This window comes from Bombina bombina, chromosome 9 (genome assembly GCF_027579735.1).
Source record: "Bombina bombina isolate aBomBom1 chromosome 9, aBomBom1.pri, whole genome shotgun sequence".
NCBI lineage: Eukaryota > Metazoa > Chordata > Amphibia > Anura > Bombinatoridae > Bombina > Bombina bombina.
In genome coordinates, this window is record NC_069507.1 from 56,947,461 (window position 1) to 56,972,217 (window position 24,757).

Below are 24,757 nucleotides of genomic sequence, written 5' to 3' on the forward strand. Positions count from 1 at the left end.
ATTTTTGTACAGCAAGGTTACCTTCTACAACCAATTTCATGCATTGTTCCTGTCACTACGGCAGCGTGTTTCTGGTTCGAGGAACTAGAAAAGTCGCTCAGTAAAGAATCTTCGTATGAGGAGGTTATGGACAGAGTTCAAGCACTTAAATTGGCTAACTCTTTTGTTTTAGATGCCGCTTTGCAATTAGCTAGATTAGCGGCGAAAAATTCAGGGTTTGCTATCGTGGCGCGCAGAGCGCTTTGGCTAAAGTCTTGGTCAGCGGATGTGTCTTCCAAGACAAAATTGCTTAACATTCCTTTCAAAGGTAAAACATTATTTGGACCTGATTTGAAAGAGATTATTTCAGACATCACTGGGGGAAAGGGCCACGCCCTCCCACAGGATAGGTCTTTTAAGGCTAAAAATAAGCCTAATTTTCGTCCCTTTCGCAGAAACGGACCACCCTCTAATTCTGTATCCTCTAAGCAAGAGGGTAATACTTCACAACCCAAACCAGCCTGGAAACCAATGCAAGGCTGGAACAAGGGTAAGCAGGCCAAGAAGCCTACCACTGCTACCAAAACAGCATGAAGGGATAGCCCCCGATCCGGGACCGGATCTAGTGGGGGGCAGACTTTCTCTCTTTGCTCAGGCTTGGGCAAGAGATGTTCAGGATCCTTGGGCGCTAGAAATAGTTTCTCAAGGTTATCTCCTGGAATTCAAGGAACTACCCCCAAGGGGAAGGTTCCACAGGTCTCAATTTATCTTCAAACCAAATAAAGAGACATGCATTCTTACATTGTGTAGAAGACCTGTTAAAGATGGGAGTGATACATCCAGTTCCAATAAGAGAACAAGGAATGGGATTTTATTCCAATCTGTTCATAGTTCCCAAAAAAGAGGGAACATTCAGACCAATTTTGGATCTAAAGATCCTAAACAAATTTCTCAGGGTACCATCGTTCAAAATGGAAACTATTCGAACGATCCTACCTACTATCCAGGAAAATCAATTTATGACTACCGTGGATTTAAAGGATGCGTACCTACACATTCCTATCCACAAGGAACATCATCAGTTCCTAAGGTTCGCTTTTCTGGACAAGCATTACCAGTTTGTGGCACTTCCATTCGGATTAGCCACTGCTCCAAGGATTTTCACAAAGGTACTAGGGTCCCTTCTAGCGGTTCTAAGACCAAGGGGCATTGCAGTAGTACCTTACTTGGACGACATCCTGATTCAAGCGTCGTCCCTGTCAAAAGCAAAGGCTCATACGGACATCGTCCTAGCCTTTCTCAGATCTCACGGATGGAAGGTGAACAAAGAAAAAAGTTCTCTGTCCCCGTCAACAAGAGTTCCCTTCTTGGGAACAATAATAGATTCCTTAGAAATTAGGATTTTTCTGACAGAGGTCAGAAAATCAAAACTTCTAAGCTCTTGTCAAGTACTTCATTCGGTTCCTCGTCCTTCCATAGCGCAGTGCATGGAAGTAATAGGATTGATGGTTGCAACAATGGACATAGTTCCTTTTGCACAAATTCATCTAAGACTATTACAACTGTGCATGCTCAGACAGTGGAATGGGGATTATACAGACTTGTCTCCGACGATTCAAGTAGATCAAAAGACCAGAGATTCACTCCGTTGGTGGCTGACCCTGGACAATCTGTCACAGGGAATGAGCTTCCGCAGACCAGAGTGGGTCATTGTCACGACCGACGCCAGCCTAGTGGGCTGGGGCGCGGTCTGGGAATCCCTGAAAGCTCAGGGTCTATGGTCTCGGGAAGAGTCTCTTCTCCCGATAAACATTCTGGAACTGAGAGCGATATTCAATGCTCTCAGAGCTTGGCCTCAACTAGCAAAGGCCAAATTCATAAGGTTTCAGTCAGACAACATGACGACCGTTGCATATATCAATCATCAGGGGGGAACAAGGAGTTCCCTGGCGATGAAAGAAGTGACCAAGATAATTCAATGGGCGGAGGATCACTCCTGCCACTTGTCTGCGATCCACATCCCAGGAGTGGAAAATTGGGAAGCGGATTTTCTGAGTCGTCAGACATTCCATCCGGGGGAGTGGGAACTCCATCCGGAAATCTTTGCCCAAATAACTCAATTATGGGGCTTTCCAGACATGGATCTGATGGCGTCTCGTCAGAACTTCAAGGTTCCTTGCTACGGGTCCAGATCCAGGGATCCCAAGGCGACTCTAGTAGATGCACTAGTAGCACCTTGGACCTTCAACCTAGCTTATGTATTCCCACCGTTTCCTCTCATCCCCAGGCTGGTAGCCAGGATCAATCAGGAGAGGGCCTCAGTGATCTTGATAGCTCCTGCGTGGCCACGCAGGACTTGGTATGCAGACCTGGTGAATATGTCATCGGCTCCACCATGGAAGCTACCTTTGAGACAGGACCTTCTTGTTCAGGGTCCATTCGAACATCCGAATCTGGTTTCCCTCCAACTGACGGCTTGGAGATTGAACGCTTGATTTTATCAAAGCGTGGGTTTTCAGATTCTGTAATAGATACTCTGATTCAGGCTAGAAAGCCTGTAACTAGAAAAATTTACCATAAAATATGGAAAAAATATATCTGTTGGTGTGAATCTAAAGGATTCCCATGGAACAAGATAAGAATTCCTAAGATTCTATCCTTTCTACAAGAAGGTTTGGAGAAAGGATTATCTGCAAGTTCTCTAAAGGGACTGATCTCTGCTTTATCTGTTTTACTTCACAAAAGACTGGCAGCCGTGCCAGATGTTCAAGCATTTGTTCAGGCTCTGGTTAGGATCAAGCCTGTTTACAGACCTTTGACTCCTCCCTGGAGTCTAAATCTAGTTCTTTCAGTTCTTCAAGGGGTTCCGTTTGAACCCTTACATTCCGTAGATATTAAGTTACTATCTTGGAAAGTTTTGTTTTTGGTTGCAATTTCTTCTGCTAGAAGAGTTTCAGAGTTATCTGCTCTACAGTGTTCTCCGCCCTATCTGGTGTTCCATGCAGATAAGGTGGTTTTGCGTACTAAGCCTGGTTTTCTTCCGAAAGTTGTTTCCAACAAAAATATTAACCAGGAGATAGTTGTACCTTCTTTGTGTCCGAATCCAGTTTCAAAGAAGGAACGTTTGTTACACAATTTGGACGTAGTCCATGCTCTAAAATTCTATTTAGAGGCTACTAAAGATTTCAGACAAACATCTTCCTTGTTTGTTGTTTATTCTGGTAAAAGGAGAGGTCAAAAAGCGACTTCTACCTCTCTTTCCTTTTGGCTTAAGAGCATTATCCGATTGGCTTATGAGACTGCCGGACGGCAGCCTCCTGAAAGAATCACAGCTCACTCCACTAGGGCTGTGGCTTCCACATGGGCCTTCAAGAACGAGGCTTCTGTTGACCAGATATGTAAGGCAGCGACTTGGTCTTCACTGCACACTTTTGCCAAATTTTACAAATTTGATACTTTTGCTTCTTCGGAGGCTATTTTTGGGAGAAAGGTTTTGCAAGCCGTGGTGCCTTCCATTTAGGTGACCTGATTTGCTCCCTCCCTTCATCCGTGTCCTAAAGCTTTGGTATTGGTTCCCACAAGTAAGGATGACGCCGTGGACCGGACACACCAATGTTGGAGAAAACAGAATTTATGCTTACCTGATAAATTACTTTCTCCAACGGTGTGTCCGGTCCACGGCCCGCCCTGGTTTTTTAATCAGGTCTGATGAATTATTTTCTCTAACTACAGTCACCACGGTATCATATGGTTTCTCCTTTATATATTTCCTCCTGTCCGTCGGTCGAATGACTGGGGTGGGCGGAGCCTAGGAGGGATCATGTGACCAGCTTTGCTGGGACTCTTTGCCATTTCCTGTTGGGGAAGAGAATATCCCACAAGTAAGGATGACGCCGTGGACCGGACACACCGTTGGAGAAAGTAATTTATCAGGTAAGCATAAATTCTGTTTTCTTGTCCCCTTCAAAAGGGAATGAAACCCACATTTTATTCTTTGATGATTCAGATGGAGAATGCACTTTTAACAACTTTTCAATTTATTTTTTAAATTTGCTTAGTTCTCTTGTTAACCTTTGTTGAAGAAACAGTAATGCACTACTGGAGCCAGATGAGTGCACCATATGAGCCAGTGACAAGAGGCATATATGTGCAGCCATGAACCAGCTGTTCGCTCCCAGTAGTGCATTACTTCTCCTGTGCTACCTAGGTATGCTTTTCAACAAAGTCTATCAAGATAACAAAGTAACTTAGATAATAGAAGTACATTGGGAAGTTGTATAAAATGATATACTCTGTCTGTTTTGATTTTACTGTCCCTTTAATGCATGATGGCAGATTTGTAGGTTTTGCTGTAAAGTTCTATACCGGCTTATTATTATACTTTATTTATTAAGCGCCAACATATTCCGCAGCGCTGTCCATGGATACAATTCATTTAAATAAAACAATACAAGACTTGTAAGAGACAGGACAAAATTTACAAACACATACAGGAGGAATTGAGGGCCCTATTCCCGTGAGAACTTACAATCTAGAAGGGTAGGAGGTTGAGAAACAGGAGGTGAGGACTGCAAGATTGAGAAAGATGTTAATGCAGAGTTAGATGAGGGAAATGTTAGGTAAGTGAAATTAATTTATTATTGAGTTGGATGGAAGGCTTCCCTGAACAGAAAAGTCTTCAGGGAGCATTTAAAGGAAGAAAGATTAGGGCAAAGCCTGACAGCACGAGGGAGAGTGTTCCAGAGGGTAGGTGCTGCACGACAGAAGTCCTGTAGTCTAGCATGGGAAGAGGTGATAGTCGTGGATGCAAGGAGCAGGTCATTGTTGGATCTTAGTGGACGGGCTGGAGTATACTTGTTTATTAGAGAGGATAGGTAGAGGGGAGCAGAGTTGGTGAGAGTTTTGTATGTAAGGGTGATAATTTTTAATTTAATTCTGCTGTGAATGGGGAGCCAATGAAGGGACTTGCAGAGAGGTGCAGCAGATAAAGAGCGACGGGAAAGGTGGCTCAGCCTGGCAGAGGCATTTAGGATGGATTGAAGGGGGAGAGGCGGGGAAAGAGGAAGGCCAGTAAGTAGGTTATTGCGGTAGTCAAGTCGGGAGATAACAAGGGAGTGGATTATTTGCTTTGTGGTGTCAGCGCTCAGAAAAGGGCGAATTTTGGAAATATTGCGTAGATGATTGCGGCAGGATGTAGAAAGCGATTGGATATGGGGGATGAAGGATAGATTTGAGTCAAGTGTGACTCCGAGGCAGCGGACCTGGGGCGATGGGGAAATGGTGATGCCGTCAACAGGGATAGAGAAGTCAGAAGTCGGTGTAGAGCTTGAGGGGGGATAAGAAGGAGCTCAGTCTTGGACATGTTAATCTTTAGGTGGTGAGAGGCCATCCAGGAAGAAATACCAGATAAGCAGTTTCACTATGAAACAAGCAGTAATCTTGTGCTGATGAAGATTAATAAGGCTGAAAGTACTGTGCACGTGAGTTCTGTTGCTCCTCACTCCTTGCACTGCTTTAAAGCTGTCTAGAGCAGCCTTGCACTGGGAAGGGGAATCTATTTAAAACTGAGAGAGACTGTGTGTACTTCACTTGCAGATCTGCTCCAGTGGTTCTGGTTTTCTGTGAAAATATTTACAGATATGTATGTGTCAGAGTGTGTGTCAGAGTGTGTGTGTATGTATGTGCGTTGTGTGTGTATGCGTGTGTGCGCGTGCGTGTTGTGTGTGTGTATGCGTGTGCGTGTGCGTGCGTGTGTGGTGTGTGTGTGTGTATATGTGTGTCAGAATGTGTATCATGTGTGTGTGTATATATGTGTATGCGTGTGCGTGTGTGGTGTGTGTGCGTGTGTCGTGTGTGTGTATGCGTGTATATATATATATGTGTGTGCGTGCGTGTGTGGTGTGTGTGTGTGTATATGTGTGTCAGAATGTGTATCATGTGTGTGTGTATATATGTGTATGCGTGTGCATGCGTGCGTGTGTCGTGTGTGTGTATGCGTGTGTATATATATGTGTATGCGTGTGCGTGCGTGGTGTGTGTATATATGTGTGTCAGAATGTGTATCATGCGTGTGTGTATATATGTGTATGCGTGTGCGTGCGTGTGGTGTGTGTGCGTGCGTGTGTCGCATGTGTATATATATGTGTATGCATGTGCGTGCGTGTGTGGTGTGTGTGTCGTGTGTGTGTGTATATGTGTGTCAGAATGTGTATCGTGTGTGTGTATATATGTGTATGCGTGTGCGTGCGTTTCATGTGTGTGTGTGCGTTTCATGTGTGTGTGTGCGTTTCATGTGTGTGTGTATATGTGTGTGTCAGTCTCTATATAACGTCACTATACTGTATTATTGAGGCTGGTTTATAGAGCCCTATAGAAGATATAAACCTATGGCTTTGTGAATCATTTGGTAGATAGTATTGCACTGTGTGTTCTGACATCAGCAGAGAGTTGTACATATTGTTGCTGAGTTGAGGATTTTTAATTCTTTTTTAAACTCCACAATACTTTCATATTTTCATCTTTGGTGTGTCATTTGTTTGCAAGTGCTGCCCTCTAGTGTAAAATGTAAATATGTCTCAGCAACTTTAAATAATTGTGTAAACTTGCATTTCTGTTCAGTGGTTTGTGATATAAATGTTACCCTTACTGTACACCAGCTAGCTCCAAATAGTACATTGCTGCTCCTGAGCCTACATAGGTCTGCTTTTCAACAAATGAAACCTAGAGAATTAGGTTAATTTAATATAAACAGTAAATTGAAAAATTTCCTAAAATTGTGTTCTCTGTCTAAATCATTAAAGTGTAATGTTGACTTTCTTACCCCTTTAATTATCTGTTCACTGTCCTTTTACTAATATATTAATCACAATACATGCAATTCCTGACTTCCATATAGAAATGAAATGTTATGTTTGTTTTAAAGGGACATTAAACTGCTGGGCACAGCTACAATAGCATAGTTACTGCTTACTATAATATTGCTTTTCTTCCTCTTCCTGCAGCTCTTTTCAAAGCTGTTCTATATTAACCCCTTATTGTTAGGCTGACCATATTGCCGCTTTAAGAAGGAACACATATGAAAAATACATATGTTAGGGTTCTTATACAAAACCATTTCTTTAAACAGCCCTGAAAACAGCCCTGACATATGTATTTTTCATATGTGTCCCATTTTAAAGCGGCAATATGGTCAGCCTACTTATTGTTCCCAGATGGTGAAACTCTGCATCTTCATTCTGGGGGCTGTCATCTTACAGCTTAGGTTTTCTCACAGCCTGTGACAGAAGCAGTGAGCATTTACAGATTGAGGTTGCCGGCCTTTTAACAACTGAATAATATCCATCAGGTTAAAGGGACAGTCTACCATAGAATTGTTATTGCTTTAAAAGATAGATAATCCCTTTATTACTCATTCCCCAGTTTTGCACAACCAACACAGTTATATTAATATACTTTTAACCTCTGTGATTACCTTGTATCTAAGCCTCTGCAGACTGCCCCCTAGTCACATTAGTTTTTATTTATTATCTATTGACTTGCATTTAATTTTGTGTTGTACTAACTCTTTAATAACTTCTCGTGCGATAACACAATGTTATCTATATGGCCCACATGAACTAGTAGTCTCCTGTTGTGAAAAGCAAATACAAAAGCATGTGATTAAGAGGCTGTCTATAGAGCCTTTAAAACAGGCAGAAATGTAGAGGTTTAAATGCTATAAAGTATATTAATGTAACAATGTTGGTTGTGCAAAGCTGGAAAATGGGTAGTAAGGGCGTTATCTATCTTATTAAACAATAACAATTATATTGTAGACTGTCCCTTTAAGTTGCACGATACAGAGCAGGAACGTTACATTTTTGCTAGGGTTGCATTGCTCTGTATTATTGAGTACTTATTAAAAATATATTTTATGTAACTGTAAAACTGAGAACAAAATGCAAAAATATTAATCACATATTGTATCATACACATAAACTCCAAGCAAATGATACAGCTTTCAAAAAGCTGAAAACATCAATGATCTGCGGGTGTAGACTGCTTGTGTCACAGCTTGTGAGAATACCCAAGCTACAAGATGGCGGATTCTAGTATGAAGAGGCAGAGTTTTATCGTTAGACACTTTAAAGGGACAGTCTAGTCAAAATTAATCTTACATGATTCATATAGGGCAAGCAATTTTAAGCAATTCTCCAGTTTACTTTTATCATTAAATTTGCTATGCTCTCTTGGTTATTTTTGTTGAAAGCTAAACCTAGGTAGGCTCATATGCTAATTTCTAAACCCTTGAAGGCTGCCTCTTCTCTCAGTGCATTTTGACAGTTTTTCAGAACTAGACAGCACTAGTTCATGTATGTCATATAGATAACATTGTGCTTACTCCTGTGGCGTTACTTATGAGAGGGCACCGATTGGCTAAAATGCAAGTCTGTCAAAACAACTGAAATAAGGGGGAAGTCTGCAGAGGCTTAGATACAAGGTTATCACAGAGGTGAAAATTATATTAATATAACAGTGGTGGTTATGCAAAAGTGGGGAATGCATAATAAAGGGATTATCTGTATTTTAAAACAACCAAAATTCTGGAGTAGACTGTATATTTGCAGCTATCTATTACTCCTTTCTCGTTTATTAGCACTGGATTATACAGGCCTTTCTACTGATACGTAACAGTAATTCTAACACTTGGACCCCTACCGTTTAACAAATAGAGCTGATTAACTTAAAAATAGTTACATTTTGTTCTTATTGAAGCGCTCTAGACTCTAGAGGACAAGCTAGGTAATCAGTTATTGATCCCAAATTTTTAGAAATTGTCTTGAATAAAGATGTCTGATGTTATTGAATAAAGATGTCTCATGTTATTGAATAAAGATGTCTGATTTTATTGAATAAAGATGTTTGCCTCACTTCGGAATCATTGAACAAAAATTGGAAGAAATGATTGGACACCCATTTGTATTTTTTTTAACTAACTACAATTTAACTGCGATCTTAAGATGTTCCATACTGTATGTGTGTCATCACAAAATGTGCCTGTGAAACATTTCTTTCTTTGCTGAATGCAGAATGAATATCATATGCATGTCCTTTATACATTTTAATCATCCTAAGTCTTAGTATATAAAAGAGAATGGGCAACAATGTAATTCCCAATAATAAATGCCTTTCTGTCGCCCTCAGACTGCACCCAACGCTCGCCTGTAGCAATGCAGTGTGTTGGCACGTGTAGTTGTGGGAGGGGGTGTAGGGTCCAGAATGTGCCTCCCTGGAGTGTCAGAAAGGAGCTTAGACTTTAATATCCTGATGGGAAATAGAGGGGTTTAAAGCTCTGCTCAGGGAGGGATCAGCTAGGATTCCGTACAGTATATTTCCCAAGCTGCATGAAGCTTGTCAGTCTATAAAAAAAAGCTTCTTTCGTGTTTTGCTCATTCTCATTTTCCTGTCTGTAGCTTTTCTGTGACAAAGCTGTAAGCCAATGTCACCTATCCTGAGCATTCAGTAGTCTAGCTGTGGAATACTCATCTAAAGATGCCCTTTGTTTATATGTGAGCTGCCACTGAGGAACTGAGACGTTTCTGCTGCAAACAAGGACCACTCATCTGCAACTTACCTGCAGACTAGTCTTTGCACTCCATTCTACTGTTTGTGAGATATGATCCCGGGTAAAATTTTAGTATGTCGAGCTCCTGAAGGGGCCACAAGGAGTGAGGTTTACAGAAGTACGCGAAGGCGCAAGAAGTCCTTGGGGGACTTGTACCAAAATGGCTACAGAGTAAAACCAGGTCATGGCCAAGTAGGAGAGCAGGCTGGAGCGTCCCATTCATGGGCTGCTTGGTACAGGAAGGTCCGTTACTGGGGTAAGACCAAATCATCATTATATTCATGCTTCATCCACCTGTCACTCAGATATTGTGTGTTTAAGGGGCATCTTCTAGACCTACCTATTAATAATATTAATCAGCAAAAAGACCCAGTGATTTGTCATAGACTTAAAGCAGATGTTTAAACAATTTGTCTCCCATAGAAGGCTACAATACATGTTACAGCTTTTGCTGACAAACGGTTAAATATGGCTGTTTTTTTATATTCTGAAGTCTAGTAAATAATCACTTATTGTGGTGCACATATAGGCAGCTGAGAGCTCATCCTTCCCTCATTGTGACAAATGATTTACTTAGATGTTGGTATTGAGTACGTTTGCCGATTACAGCGATATAGAAATAATGCTCCTTTAAATAAATGATGAAAATAACAAGGGCAAATCGTTTCTGCTAAAATATGTTGTTGCTAAAATTATAAACATATTTAGCGACAGGATAAAGTGTAAGTTTTAGTTTATGAAAGAAACCGAATATTGTATTGTTTAAACAAGCTATGCTTACATATTTTTGTTAATATTGTTTATATATATTACATGGCAGTATATTCTAGAGCACTCTGCGTGAGGTACAAAAAATAATACAGAAAAAAACATTTAAAGGGTCATAAAACTCCAAATTTAAAAAAAAATAAAAAAAATAATTCCAATTTACTTCTATCTAACGATACTTTGTTCTCTTGGTATATTGGTATCCGGTAGGTAGGCCCAGGATAGTGGCAACAGCTTTTAACAGCAAAAGGTGACAGCTGCCATGTAGTGTCCCAGACACTTGCACGCTACCTCCCGAAGAATACTATGAGAATAAAGCAAATTTGATAAATGAATTAAAAAGTGGAAACAAATTGTATGCTCTGTCTAACTCATGGCAATAGGAAAATAGATGGCGCAGGTCTGTAGAATAATTTTTCTCTGCTTGTTGAAGAGAAAAAGGGCTTGAGGTGTATATAAAAAACTTGTGAATATAAGGGCAGTATACTCACTCCATAAGTTGTGGGAGTTCAGCTGCGGTGTAGTATGCTTCCAGGTAATGGAGTTCCCCGGAATAAATGCAGGGTTTCAAGATCTGATAGGTGCCTATTATAGGGCTGCAGATAAATGAAGACTCAAATGACCAAATGTTATCCAGTAAATAAAGGAAAACAAAGTAGTAACTTACTCCATATAAAGGAGAATCCGGCTTGTCACAGCAAAGAAGGGTATCAATAATCTTACAACTTTGGTAAAAAGTATTTTATTAGCTCAACGCGTTTCAACTTTAAACAAGTCTTTATCAAGAGCAAGATAAAAATAATAAAAACAAGTGGCTGAGTATGTCTAACTCATGAATGAATCGAGAAAATGTTTAATTTAATATCCCTTTCAAAAAGGTACAATAAGCAATTTAGTAATTTCTGTATACATTTAAGTGGGCATTTTAATATTATATATATATATATATATATATATATATACTGTATATCTGTATATATATATTTATTATTATTATTATTTGTTTAAATACTCTTCTAATAAAGCAGTGTAAGTTATATTTATAAGTTTGTGAGCAATTGGGTCGCAATACCCATTTATATATAGACAAACATTTAGGAAAAAAACAAACTTTATTTTAACCTTTTCTCATGCAAAAATATTTTCACTTGTTTAAATATTGCTCTGTCATATGCATGAGGGAAATGTTGAGTTAAATGTCCCTTTAATTATATAAGCAGATAAATGACGATTTGAGGTCACTGGTTATATGAACACTTACCATATAAGTGGTTACGCAAACAGTGAGCGGATTTGGTAGTTGAGTGTCAAATGTCCTGTAGGACAGAATTCATTAAAGGGACAGTCTAGTCATGATTCAGATAGGACGTGCAATTTTAAACAAGTTTGTTCCATATGTAGTGTGGATAAAAATGGTATGGGGAAAGATTTACGTATTGTCAGGAAGCTGAGGGTGTAGAATGTAGATGTGTCTAGCTAAAGTAATGTATCTTAATTGGATTTTAGTTCCAACCATACTACATTTGGCTAGATTCTCATTGGAATTCTATCTGTCTTTTATATGACTCCTATTTATTTTTGTTCCAACAACTAACCAAACCTTGCTGAGGAACAAACATCCCATCCTGGAATATCTGAATCAGATTACATCATTTTTTGGGGGCAACCCTAAACTACTAACAACTGCTCAGTATCGTAGCGGTTGTTCTTATCAGCGGATCGACTGTTAGATACAGTATTCCATCTACCTTATTTGAAAGTGAGCGGTTACGATACTGAGCGGTTGTTAGTAGTTCCTGCAACAAAAAGCCCCCCTTGAGCATAATCGGCACATTGCGCATGTGCAAATTGCGGGACCGCACAAATTCGACTAGATTCAATTTTGGGAGACTGAATACGTCATGATGACGTAGGGGTAGGAGGGCTCAGACGGCCATCTCTAAACGGCCGAGGATGAAATAGTTAGTTGATTTACTTACACATTTCTTAACTTTCCACTTTGGGATACTGCTTGATGTATTTAGCTTCAATAACCTTTTACATATATTTAGGAAGATTTTTTAGGGTGACTGTCCCTTTAAATAATTTTTTTTCGGTTTTATGTCCCTTTAAGTAAGGGCTACCATTAGGGACTGGGCTGAAGGTAAGGGATTTATGATAGGGTTATGGTTGGTATAAGGATTAGGCTTGTGTTAGCGTCGGACATCCAGTGTGTAATGGAAGCTTGCCGCCAGTATCAGTGCAATATGATATTTCCACAATTTGCTGCAGTCACATGACACCATGGCTGTGATTTGTTGGCTGCTGCAATATTGTCACTTGGGCAACATTCCTGCTGAGAACATAATACGAAGGGATTGTTTGACAAATGTTTTTTGAAAGTAGTTTAATTTGTTAGTTGTTTTGCAGGTAAGCTTGCACAGTTTGGTGAGTGAGTGGTGTACAGATACAGAAGAGAAAATAAAGGGACATAAAAGTACAAAAATAAAAAGCTCTTATATGTTATAGCATGCAAATTGATTAAAAACATAGTTAAAGTCAGCTGCAGAGCAGCAATACACTACTGGGAGCTAGCTGACCATATCTGGTTAACCACTGATGACAGTCATAGGTGTGTAACAATCTATCAGCTAAATCCCAGTGGTGCACTGCTGCTCCCGATGCTACCTAGGTATGCTTTTCAACCAAGAGATTCAATTTGACAACAGTAATAAATTCTCTTTTAAAACTGCATGGTCTATCAGAACCATGAAAGTTTTATTTTGATGTATTTGTTGAGTTTTTGATCTGGGGAAGATTTGTGATTTTTGGGTATTTTTCATGTAGATGGTACCAGATCATTATTCAAGTCCTTGTGTGCTTTTATGCAGCAGTGTGACAGTGATTGTAGTATTGCAGACTCTGAGGGTAGAGAGCAGTAAAATAACACTGTACTTGCTTTAAAATCTCATTATTTCCACATCATTCTCTCTTTTCCTCCAAGCAGAGCCTAAGTACCTCATGCAAGACTTGCAGTAAAAATTCCTACTGCTGAGTGAGGCAACACAGGGAGACAGACGCTGTGATACTGAACTGGAAACAAATACACAGTACAGAGGATTTTATACACAGGAGAATGACACAAACACTAATAGAGGACAGAGAATGCGACACTGCATGATTAACAAATTCAGTGCCACAACTAGAGTATTATAGACTGTCCTGGCAAGATAAAATACATCATTAAAGAAGGGACTTAAAACTATTTTTTATGCTACATATGCAGCACTATACAAATACATGATTTTATATATATATATATATATATATATATATATATATATATACTAGTGGTAAAGCCTGTGTACACGGGCCAAAATGTTTAATGAGAGAAATATACCTATCCATCCCTATCCCTCTATTCATCTATCCCCCTTACCCTGTCCCTATCCCCCTCACGCTGTCCCCCTGTCCCCACCCCTGTCCCTATCCCTCTGTCCCTATCCCCCTGTCCCCCTCTCCCTATCCCCCTGTCCTCCTGTCCCTATCCCCCCTGTTCCCATCCCTTTGTCCCTATCCGTCTGTCCCTATCCCCTGTCCCCCTGTCACTATCCCCCTAACCCCCTGTCCCTATCTCCCTATCCCCCTGTCCCCCTATCCAATAACTTAAATTACAAAAAATAAAAAAAGCTAAGATTACTGAAAAAAAAACTTCATTATCCAAAATAAAATGTAAATATTCCTAATCTAATACCCCCTTTTTAAAAAAAAAAGCCACCCCAAAATAAAACCCTAATCTAATCTAAACTAACAATAGCGCTTAAAAGGGCCTTTTGTAGGGCATTTCCCTAAGTTAAACAGCTCTTTTACCTAAAAAATTACTAAGCCCCCTCTAACATTAAAACACCCCACCCACCAAACCCTCCAAAAAAAAAAAAAAAAACTAACACTAATAAATCTAAACTACCTATTGCCCCTAAATGGGCATTTGTATGGGCATTGTCCTTAAAAGGGCATTCAGCTCTTTTTCAAATTGCCCAAAAACCCCTAATTAATAAAATAAATCCCCCCCCCCAAAAAAAAAAACTAACTAACACTAAAGCCCCAAATAGGTACTGAAGTCTGGCGGAGAAGGTCTTCTTCCAGGCGGATCCATCATCTTCATCCACAGCGAAGGCAGGGCGACGCGGAGATGCGGAGTGGTGTTCCCAGATGTGGTGATCCTCGGTGGTGGCGCTCCTTGGCGGCGTGGAGGGTCCTCTTCATGCGATCGTCCGCTACACACTGAAGTTAAATGCAAGGTACCCCATATTTATTGGGGTATCTTGCATTCCTATTGACTGACATTTTCACATCAGCCAATAGGATGAGAGCAACTGAAATCTTATTGGCTGGAAATAAATAGGGTTTTTGTGTGTTTTTTTTTTAAAATCATTACATTTTTATTTTGACTTTGGTGTCCTTTTAATTTTTACTTAAATGTCCCTTTAAGTAAATATTACTAATAGCTGTGAGCTCCCCCCACATGCTCCTGAATTACAGCTCACACATTCTATTCTCGCTGTGATTTATTTTTTATTCTTTTATCTAATCTTCTTTACCTCTAGATAATCTTTAGCAATACAATGGTCTTTATTAAGACACTATCAGCAATGTCACCTTGTCAGTGTCCTGGGGATTTATCTTTGTCCTTGGTCCCAGCAAATCTGGTTGTTTTTGCACAATATGTACAGTATTTAAAGATTATAACCGATTCTACAATTATACTGATAATGAAGCAACTAAGTATTGCACATCAGTGTTTTCACAAGGTCAAATTATAGTTTAGAATATTGGTATAAACTGGCTGTTTTTTAAATGATCTATTATTTTTCAGACATGATAGTTCTTTATTAAAGGGACATGCATGTCTCCACAACAAAATGGTTTACAGTTAAAGGAGCAACAGTAAGCACTGTGGGCTAGATTACAAGTGAGGCGCAAACGGTTTTGAGCTAGCACAATCGTGTTTTTGCGTGCCACTTTAATTTCGCTTACAAGTGGAGCGAAATCGCAATTGCACTAGCACATTCGCCCTTTACACACAAAAGTTATAAGGGCTCAAATATATGAGATCTCGGGTGTTAGAAAAAAAAGTCAGGCAAATGACTTTAATATTTAGACACATACATATACAGTAAACTCTCAATTAACCGGCACCCAACGGGATTGGTAGATTCCGGATAAGTGTATTTCTGGTTGCTTGAGAGTCACTATTAAAAATAGGCTTAACTCGTTCTATAACCCAGATTTTACTATAAACGCTGTATTTACTTGATACTGTATTAATAGTTAAATACATACTGTACTTTTGAACTTTGATGACTATCCCTTGAGCCAGGGTACCTTAGTTTTTTCTATTGGGCCAAATCTTTTACATCATTGGTGATTTGTGGATCACATGCGCAGGTGCCGGTTGCGGAGAGGTAGAGGCGCACACTAGACGCAAAGTGACGATAGGACGTATCATCACTCTGAGGCGGACTTCAACAGGAAACACGCTACCGACCGGAAAGGTATCTCATTAGACAAGCAGTACAAGCGCTCTACCCTGCAGTGGTTAGTAGAAGACTGGCCACCGGAGAGTTATTGAGTGTGTACAATACGGCTGGGAAGGGTTAGTGTAGCAGAAAAGAGTCCTGAGACATCAATTACTGTGCCTGTCTATTGGTTTATCTACCGCAGCTCCTGCTGTTTCAAGAGATCCGGACTGTTTGTTTGTTATAGAGCACATTTATGCTCTAACATGTTTCCTTTTTTTCCGGTTGCTTGAGAGTGCCGGTTGCTTGAATTCCAGATAACTGAGAGTCTACTGTACATTACTGAGAGTCTACTGTTTCTTTACTGTGATCCAGTGTGCGATCTGTTTTTCCAATTAAATATAGAGCGTCAGTATGCATTGAGGTTGGACCCTTATTGCTTGGCATAGTTCTCACAAATACTTAATATAAGTGAAGGATCATTAACATAGGATGACAAATATCTTAATATGCAGGTATATGCCGAAGAAAAAAGATGTATATATTGGATGGTTTGAAACCTCCTATTTGTTCTTAAAGGGGATATTTTATTCCACAGATAAAGAAACTAGTAATATGGATAAAGGGAGATATGGGATATGTAAATAAATATAAGAAAGGTGAAACTAAACATATTGGTAAGCGTATAGTGTGTGAAACAATTATACCCATATGGAAATATTAGATATGGTAACAGAGTATTTTTATTAGAGGGTCATGCATGAGTATGTGTGTTAATCATACATGAAGGGCGTGACATCCAGTTCTGAATTAAGACCTAGTGGATGTAGGGTTTTCATTTTGTAGATAAGCTCTGCTTCTTTTTAAGAAGTTTGTTTTCATAATTACCTCCCCTCCAGTGGGCTTTTACTTTTACTATACCCCAGAATGTTAGGTCTTTTAATCTATTATATAGAAGTAAGCTTTTTGCGTGTGGCATAATGTACGCAAAAAGCCAAACTTAGACTATCACTTGCGTGTTATAACTCCATATAAGTCAATATAAGCAATATTTTTTTTTAATCATTTTTATTAGATGGTGTTATTATAAAAGAAAATGTACTTTTACGTGTATTTTTGATGTGTTTGGTGCAACTATTTATTCAAGCCTAACTGTTAACCAGAGCTCTGAGATTGCGCTACCCCAACGCACATTAACTTCAATTGCGCTCAAGCAGTTGCGTTTACTTTAAACTTGTAATATGCGCGCTACTTCTGACGCGTGCAAACAAGCGAGATAAATCCGATATTGCTTGCGCACAACTGTTAGTGCGACACTCGTAATCTGGTCTAATATGTTTAGTGCGTCATATGCAGCATGTCATGGATGTGAACATGAAAAAGGGAATAAGTGCTGTGACTATGGTTGTCTGCATTTAGGTTCATAACTGAGAAACTGTAATTCAGAAAGGGAGGTTCTGATTTGGCTTTTAATATATGGTCAAGATGCTAAAAAAGCTGACAAACTTGTATGTATGTTATTGAAATCAAGTGTGCTAATAACTGTTTAAGGCTAGTTTGCGAGTGGAGTAGCAGTTTGCGCTCTCGCTCCCGCGTTTAAAACCCCACTAGACTTCGGCTTTTTGTGTGTGTCAGTTTGTGCGCATTACAAGTTAAAAGTAAAAAATATTTCCTTTGGGCGATAACCTGACGCGTGCAAAAAGCCATCGTATATTGCGACCGCATTAATGTATTCCCCCATAGGGGCCTATCTATCAAGCTCCGTATGGAGCTTAAAGCCCCGTGTTTCTGGCAAGCCTTCAGACTCGCCAGAAACACTAAAGACCGCTGCTCCATAACCTGTCCACCTGCTCTGAGGAGTCGGAAAGACATTGCCGCAATTCAACCCGATCGAATATGACACCCCCACTGCTAGCGGACGATTTGCCGCCAAATCTGCAGGGGGCTACATTGCACCAGCAGTTCACAAGAACTGCTGGTGCAATGCTGAATGTGGAGAGCATATTGCTCTCCGCATTCAGCGAGGTCTGTCGGACATGATCCTCAATGTCGGATCATGTCCGACAGGCCTTTCATAAATAGGCCCCATAGACTTCAATGGAGCCAAAAAGTGGGGAAAAAACATAACACCCTCCTTGCGACCTCGCGTTCGCATTGCAGGGAAGCTTTGCGCTCATGAGAGTGGGCTTCCATAGTCTCCAATGGGAGCTTAGTTCTCATACCATGAGACACGGCAGAGAGCCTAGAGCAGTGAGGGGGGTAAGTGGCGCATCGATGTGCAGCAAAGTTTAAATACATATGTATATGAATATATACAACTATATTTATGTTTATATGTGTATATAGACCAACAATGTAAAGGCACTTTTCGGTGCCATTCTTTTCCAAAACATCCGCAAACTTTAAGCTCCATTTTTTTATTTTAATAAAGGCGCCATACAGTTTATATTGGGGGACCATTGGGGGACATTTTTAAAATTAACCAGAGATCTTACCTCTCATTAATTTTCGGACTGCTATTTGCTATCGCAAGCTTGTTGTAGCATTAACCAGCCACTTGTAATGGCTGGTTATTTATTGTGAACCTGTAATTGAGCAAGTTTGCCCGTTTACGGGTGCACAATAAATTAGCTCTCCACTTGTAATCTAGCCCACTATATACTTTTTGTGTGTATGTGTACATATGAAAGAGAAACCAAGCCAAAGTGTTTCCTATATTTTACTAGATCGCAGGAGGTTCCTAAATGTTTACATTATGCTACTGTAAGGCTCCAAATCTAAATTCATATTGTGGGGAATATAACTCACTGTGAAATATAAATCCCTCTTATGCTTTGCATTGCTGTACAGAACTGAAACAGTTTTGCTTTCTAAAAATGTTTGTCATGTCATGTAAGTAACTTAATTACCGAAGTAGTGAATTGGCAATAAAATGTTTTACATAATACTGCATTGTAGCAAAGCCAAGATAAACAGGGAAGTTGTTTTTAAACTTCACTGACATTTAAATGTTTTGGCTTTCAGTAAACATGATTTTAAATATCAAAAACAACTTCTGGCAATGGTCTGTGCTGGGTATGTTAGAGATGCAATCGTTGATGCTAATGCACTGTTTGGCTTTCATTTATCAATGTTATGTATCAACTGGTATCTTTTTGCTTATCAGTAGTTTGTTCAATATCACTGTTGTTAATGAGCACAATCTCTGCTGTTTTACAGGTCTGAGGTTTCTTCGAGCGCTGAGACTCATCCAGTTTTCAGAAATCCTGCAGTTTTTAAACATTTTAAAAACAAGGTATGAAAAAAGAAGCATTTTTAAATACATTAGGGAATGGACCTGATCTAGTTGTATCTGTGGGTTGTTTATAACTACATACTTACTTTCAGCAGAAACCTGCATTTAAAGGGACGTAGAATGCCTCATTGTCCAAACTGTACTGTAGCTGTATAAATTAAAAATGTAACTTATTTATGTATTGGATGTAATAAATAATACATTATTCTTCATTCTCTTGCTATCTTTATTTGAAAAACAGGAATGTAAAGCTTAGGAGCCGGACAATTTTTTATTCAGCACCTGGGTAGCGCTTACTGATTGGTAGCTAAATGTAGCCACCAATAAGCAAGCGCTATCCATAATTCTAAACCTAAAATAGGCTGACTCGCAGGGGTCTATTTATGTAGGTGCGGACAGACATGATCAGCGCCTGGGTAGCGCTTACTGATTGGTAGCTAAATGTAGCCACCAATAAGCAAGCGCTATCCATAATTCTAAACCTAAAATAGGCTGACTCGCAGGGGTCTATTTATGTAGGTGCGGACAGACATGATCAGCGCCTGGGTAGCGCTTACTGATTGGTAGCTAAATGTAGCCACCAATAAGCAAGCGCTATCCATAATTCTAAACCTAAAATAGGCTGACTCGCAGGGGTCTATTTATGTAGGTGCGGACAGACATGATCCGCTATAGCGAATCATGTCCGCCGCACATCGATAAATGTCGGCATTTATCATTGCACCAGCAGTTCTGGTGAACTGCTGATGCAATACCTCCCCCTGCCTGCATTTCAAATAAAGATAGCAAGAGAATTAAGAAAATTTGATAATAGGAGTAAATTAGAAAGATGCTTAAAATTGCTGCTCTATCGGAATCATATGAGGGGGGTTAGAGGGATTAGGGGCATTTAAACCAAGTGTTGAATTAAACACTGTAGTATATAAGAGTATATTTGTAGACTGAACAAATGACTATAATTGGAAATATGGAAAGGTGGGTAACATCACAACCACCTCAATTTCAAACTATAATCCAACACTAATTATAAACAAAGAGGGGCCACGTGGCCAGGGGAGAGAGTAACAAGGGTCAAAAAGTATAGGAAAATTGAGAATCAAGAATCATTCATGCAAGTGCAGACAGTCTAAGCGCTCAAAGCCGTCCTCCTGCCTGCGTACTGCTGTGAGTTAACACAGTCAGCCGAATTCTATCTCAGTCCCTAATACTGTTATCAACATTCAAGCATACACATCTGTATCTCTGTCCCATATAGGGTTAATACACATTAATACTACTTCTCTTATTTGCTCTTATATGCAATTATGTCGTTTATCATAGCTAGACTCTGATTCAGTTATGTAGTTTATCATGGCTAGACAAATGCTGCCTTTCTACGTGTCAATAATAAGCTAAGAATCAGTAAATGCTGAGAAAACAACACTAATGTGTACAGAGTATCGACCGAGACGAGGATCGCAACAGTGTAGCAATAGAGCGATATTGTTAACCTCTAACTACTAAGTGCCCAAACAAACTCCCACTGGCCACGCCCACCGACACGTTTCGTCACTAGTTTGTGACTTCGTCAAGGCATAGGGCCGGCCCAGCAGTTCTCAGGTTGCCATAGTAACAGTTTATACCGTATGGCGATCAGGGTATTTGATGTAATCTGCATGGCGTATGCAGTGTCTTAACCATGGTCACCTTTGTAGCTTGGCATATCTTTATAGCTTGTCATATTAAACCATAGTACATTACGGGGAGAATTCAGTTTGATAACAATTTGGTTGCAATACAATGATCAATGTGTCCAGTATGATGGACCTTATTGCAAGCATTCTACGTTTATATATATATATATATATATATATGTAGATAGAGAGCACTCTCACTTTCAAAATCCTAATGCCAGGGTGCCAGCAGGTAAATATACACGGTGGAGGAAGGCACTCACTGGTCTTTTCATCAAAAAAACTTTATTTAGCGTGACGTTTCGGGGACACACTCCACCGTCTGAGGAAGGGGAGTGTGTCCCCGAAACGTCACGCTAAATAAAGTTTTTTTGATGAAAAGACCAGTGAGTGCCTTCCTCCACCGTGTATATATATATATATATATATATATATATATATATATATATATATATATATATATATATATATATATATATGCTGTTAGTCAAATTTGTATGAAGTGCCTTCAATGTAAAAATGTCGGTAGAGTTGCATTTCATTTATTAATGGGTCATCTACTGGGTTAACTAAAATCGCAGAGATATTTAAAACATAAATAACGAGTGTAGATGTTCCAAACTGTCAATCATTAGTAGGATAAGAAAAGTATATACCACTTTGATGGATGTGTTCCAAAAAAGGCGATCATTTTCAGTTGTTATAGTCTAAGGTCTAGGATAATATATATCGTATAGACAAATAAATCTTAGGAGGCCCCTCTTTGTTTTTTAATTAGTGTTGGAGTATAGTTTGAAATTGAAGTGGTTGTGATATTACGCACCTTTCTTTATTTCCAATTATAATAATTTGTTTTGTCTACATATCTGAATCATGAAAGAAAAAAATTGGTTTAGAATACCTTTAAATGGACCAAAAATAAAAAGATGTATTATTCAAATACAAGTACTTTGTTTCTGCTATCTAGTTCTGTTTCCTCCATTGCTTACACTGGTGCTTGCCAGCAAATATGTGGCAATGATTTGCATTGAGAATTTAAACATGTTTGTATTCTCACTTGCTTTTTAAATATAATTTTAAGTAAAAATGAAGTGTACCCTGCGCAAATGAGAATACCTCTAGCTCTCCTCAGTGGGTTCCCTAGTGAACCCCAAAAAATCTAAACGATAAGAGAATAGAGGGGAGCGCCAAAAAGGCTGAGGTAGATAAGTAAGTAAAATATACACTTTAATCAGTACATATAATATCTAATACAATAAAATACATGGATTCATGTCTAATAGCTAAAAACAGTAAAAATACAAAATTAAAGGGACAGTCTACACCAGAATTTTTATTGTTTTAAAAGACATATAATCCCTTTATTACCCATTTCCCAGTTTTGCATAACCAACACAGTTATAATAATATACTTTTAACCTCTGTGATTATCTTGTATCTAAGCCTCTGCAAACTGCCCCTTTTTTCAGTTCTTTTGACAGACTTACAGTCTAGCCAATCAGTGCCTGCTCCCAGATTACTTCACGTGCACGAACACAGTGTTATCTATATGAAATATGTGAACTAACACCCTCTAGTGGTGAAAAACTGTTAAAATGCAATCTGAAAGAGGTGGGCTTCAAGGTCTAAGAAATTAGCATATGAACCTCCTAGTTTAAGCTTTCAACTAAGAATACCAAGAGAACAAAGCAAAATTGGTGATAAAAGTACATTTGAAAATTGTTTAAAATTACATGCTCTATCTGAATCATGAAAGTTTATTTTGGCCTAGACTGTCCCTTTAAGTGAACAGTTGATCTTAATAAAATAGGCAATTACACAATGAATATGAGCAGTTACACAAAATTGAACAGTCTAGCAGTATGTGATAGTGGTCAAAGTCAATCCTGGAAAGGATGATACGTAATAATATTAAAATTGTCCAAAGTTCAATGTATCAGTGTCAAAATAAATCCATCCAAAATCATAAGTGAAAATCCAATGTGTCAGTGTTAATATAATTCCAAAGTCACACGTGGGAAAAAATGAAAAAATTATAAAAAAATGAAAAATGAAAAAAGAAAAAATCTTGGTGTTCAAAAAATGAAAAATAATAAAAATGATCTTAGTGTTAAAAAAATTAAGAATGTGATAATAGTAATAAATACAAATCTCAGTGTTCAGAAAAAAACATAAAATAATGGTGAGGTGCATTCCAGGTCCCTTTTAGATGACCATAGTATCAGTAAATAGATGAGAGTATATAGGTAATATGCTTACTTTAATTCTGTCGACGCGTTTAGGCCTAAAACTAGGCCTTCATTTTTGTGTAACTGTTAATTTTTGTGTAACTGCTCATATTCATTGTGTAATTGCCTATTTTATTAAGATCAACTGTTCACTTAATTCTGTATTTCTCTTGCAAGGTGTATCCAGTCCACGGATTCATCCTTACTTGTGGGATATTCTCCTTCCCTACAGGAAGTGGCAAAGAGAGCACACAGCAGAGCTGTCCATATAGCTCCCCCCTTAGCTCCACCCCCCAGTCATTCTCTTTGCCGCGTTAACGCACTAGGTTCTCTCTCAGGGAGGGTAAAGTGAATGTGGTGTTAGAATTGTAGTTTTATATCTTCAATCAAGAGTTTGTTATTTTTAAATGGTACCGGTTTGTACTATTTACTCTCTAGCAGAAAAGTGATGAAGATTTCTGCTGAGAGGAAAATGATTTTAGCATGTTGTAACTAAAATCCACTGCTGTTCCCACACAGGACTGAGGAGTACCAGAAAACTTCAGTTGGGGGGGACAGTTTGCAGGCTTGACTGTAATGAGGTATGTTCAGTCATTTATTTCTAGACAAGACTGAGATAATGCTAGAAGACTGACAAGATCCCCATGTGGGGAGGGTAAGCTATGTTCTGAGACTTAGTATAGAATTGAATGCTTACATGACAGGGCTAAATAGGCTGGTTGACACCAATGCAGGGTAATCGATTATTTATTAAGAAATACTCATTGGAGACACCTTTTTAAGCACTTTGGAGTGTTTTACTGGGGTTATTATCCACATGGCATAAATTTAGTCACTTAGAAGTGATTTTTGTAGGCCTCACAACTCCGGAGTGGAGTGGGAGAGGCCTAATTTAGCTTGAAAGACAAGTTCATGCTGCTTCACATGGAGGGCCCTGCTGCTGATTGAGGACCTAGAAGAAGCTTTGTTTCCCCAAAACTGATCCCTAAGGGCAGGTAGGGCTACAGCAGTAAGCTGTGGCAAGGTGCTGTAATTTGTTAACTGGTTGTTGGCTTTAGGCTGCTCCGGTTTGGGCATTAAGGGGTTAATCGTTCTGAAACTTGCTGTGCAATCATATTAATGCCTTAGGTACATACTGTGAAAATTTCAAAAGGATTGGTGCATTTTTCACTGTTTTGTAAAATTGTGTGCTCTTTATATTTCTTAAAGGCACAGTAAAGTTTTTTTCAAATTGTGTTTTTTATTTGATTAAAGTGTTTTCCAAGCTTGCTTGTGTATGCTACTAGTCTGTTAAACATGTCTGACACTAAGGAAAATCCTTGTTCAATGTGTTTAGAAGCCATGGTGGAACCCCCTCTCAGAATGTGTCCCAATTGCACTAATATGTCTATACACTTTAAAGATCATATTGTTGCACTTAAAAATGTGGCCCAATATGATTCTCAGACTGAAGGTAATGAGGATAGTCCGTCTACCTCTCCCCATGTGTCACAACCAGTTACGCCCGCGCAAGCGACGCTTAGTGCCTCTAGTGCATCTGCCCCTATTACATTGCATCAACTAGCGACAGTTATGGATAATTCCCTTGCGGCCTTTCTATCCAAACTGCCAGTTTTTCCTACAAAGCGTGATAGCTCTATTTTAAGAACAGATTATGAGCAGTCTGAAGCTTTGGTAGCCTTATCTGATGTACCCTCACAACGCTCTGAAAT

At 39.2% G+C, this 24,757-nt stretch overlaps 1 protein-coding gene across 9 annotated transcripts in view; it reads left to right on the plus strand.

Annotated features, from left to right (window-relative positions):
* KCNMA1 (potassium calcium-activated channel subfamily M alpha 1) overlaps nt 1-24,757 on the plus strand; it is a 940,359-nt gene that overhangs the window by 525,570 nt on the left and 390,032 nt on the right. For all 9 annotated transcript variants that reach the window (XM_053692132.1, XM_053692131.1, XM_053692126.1 and 6 more), the window contains exon 6: nt 19,069-19,144. In XM_053692132.1, coding sequence (XP_053548107.1) covers nt 19,069-19,144 — 76 coding nt within the window. The remainder of the gene's footprint in view (nt 1-19,068; nt 19,145-24,757) is intronic.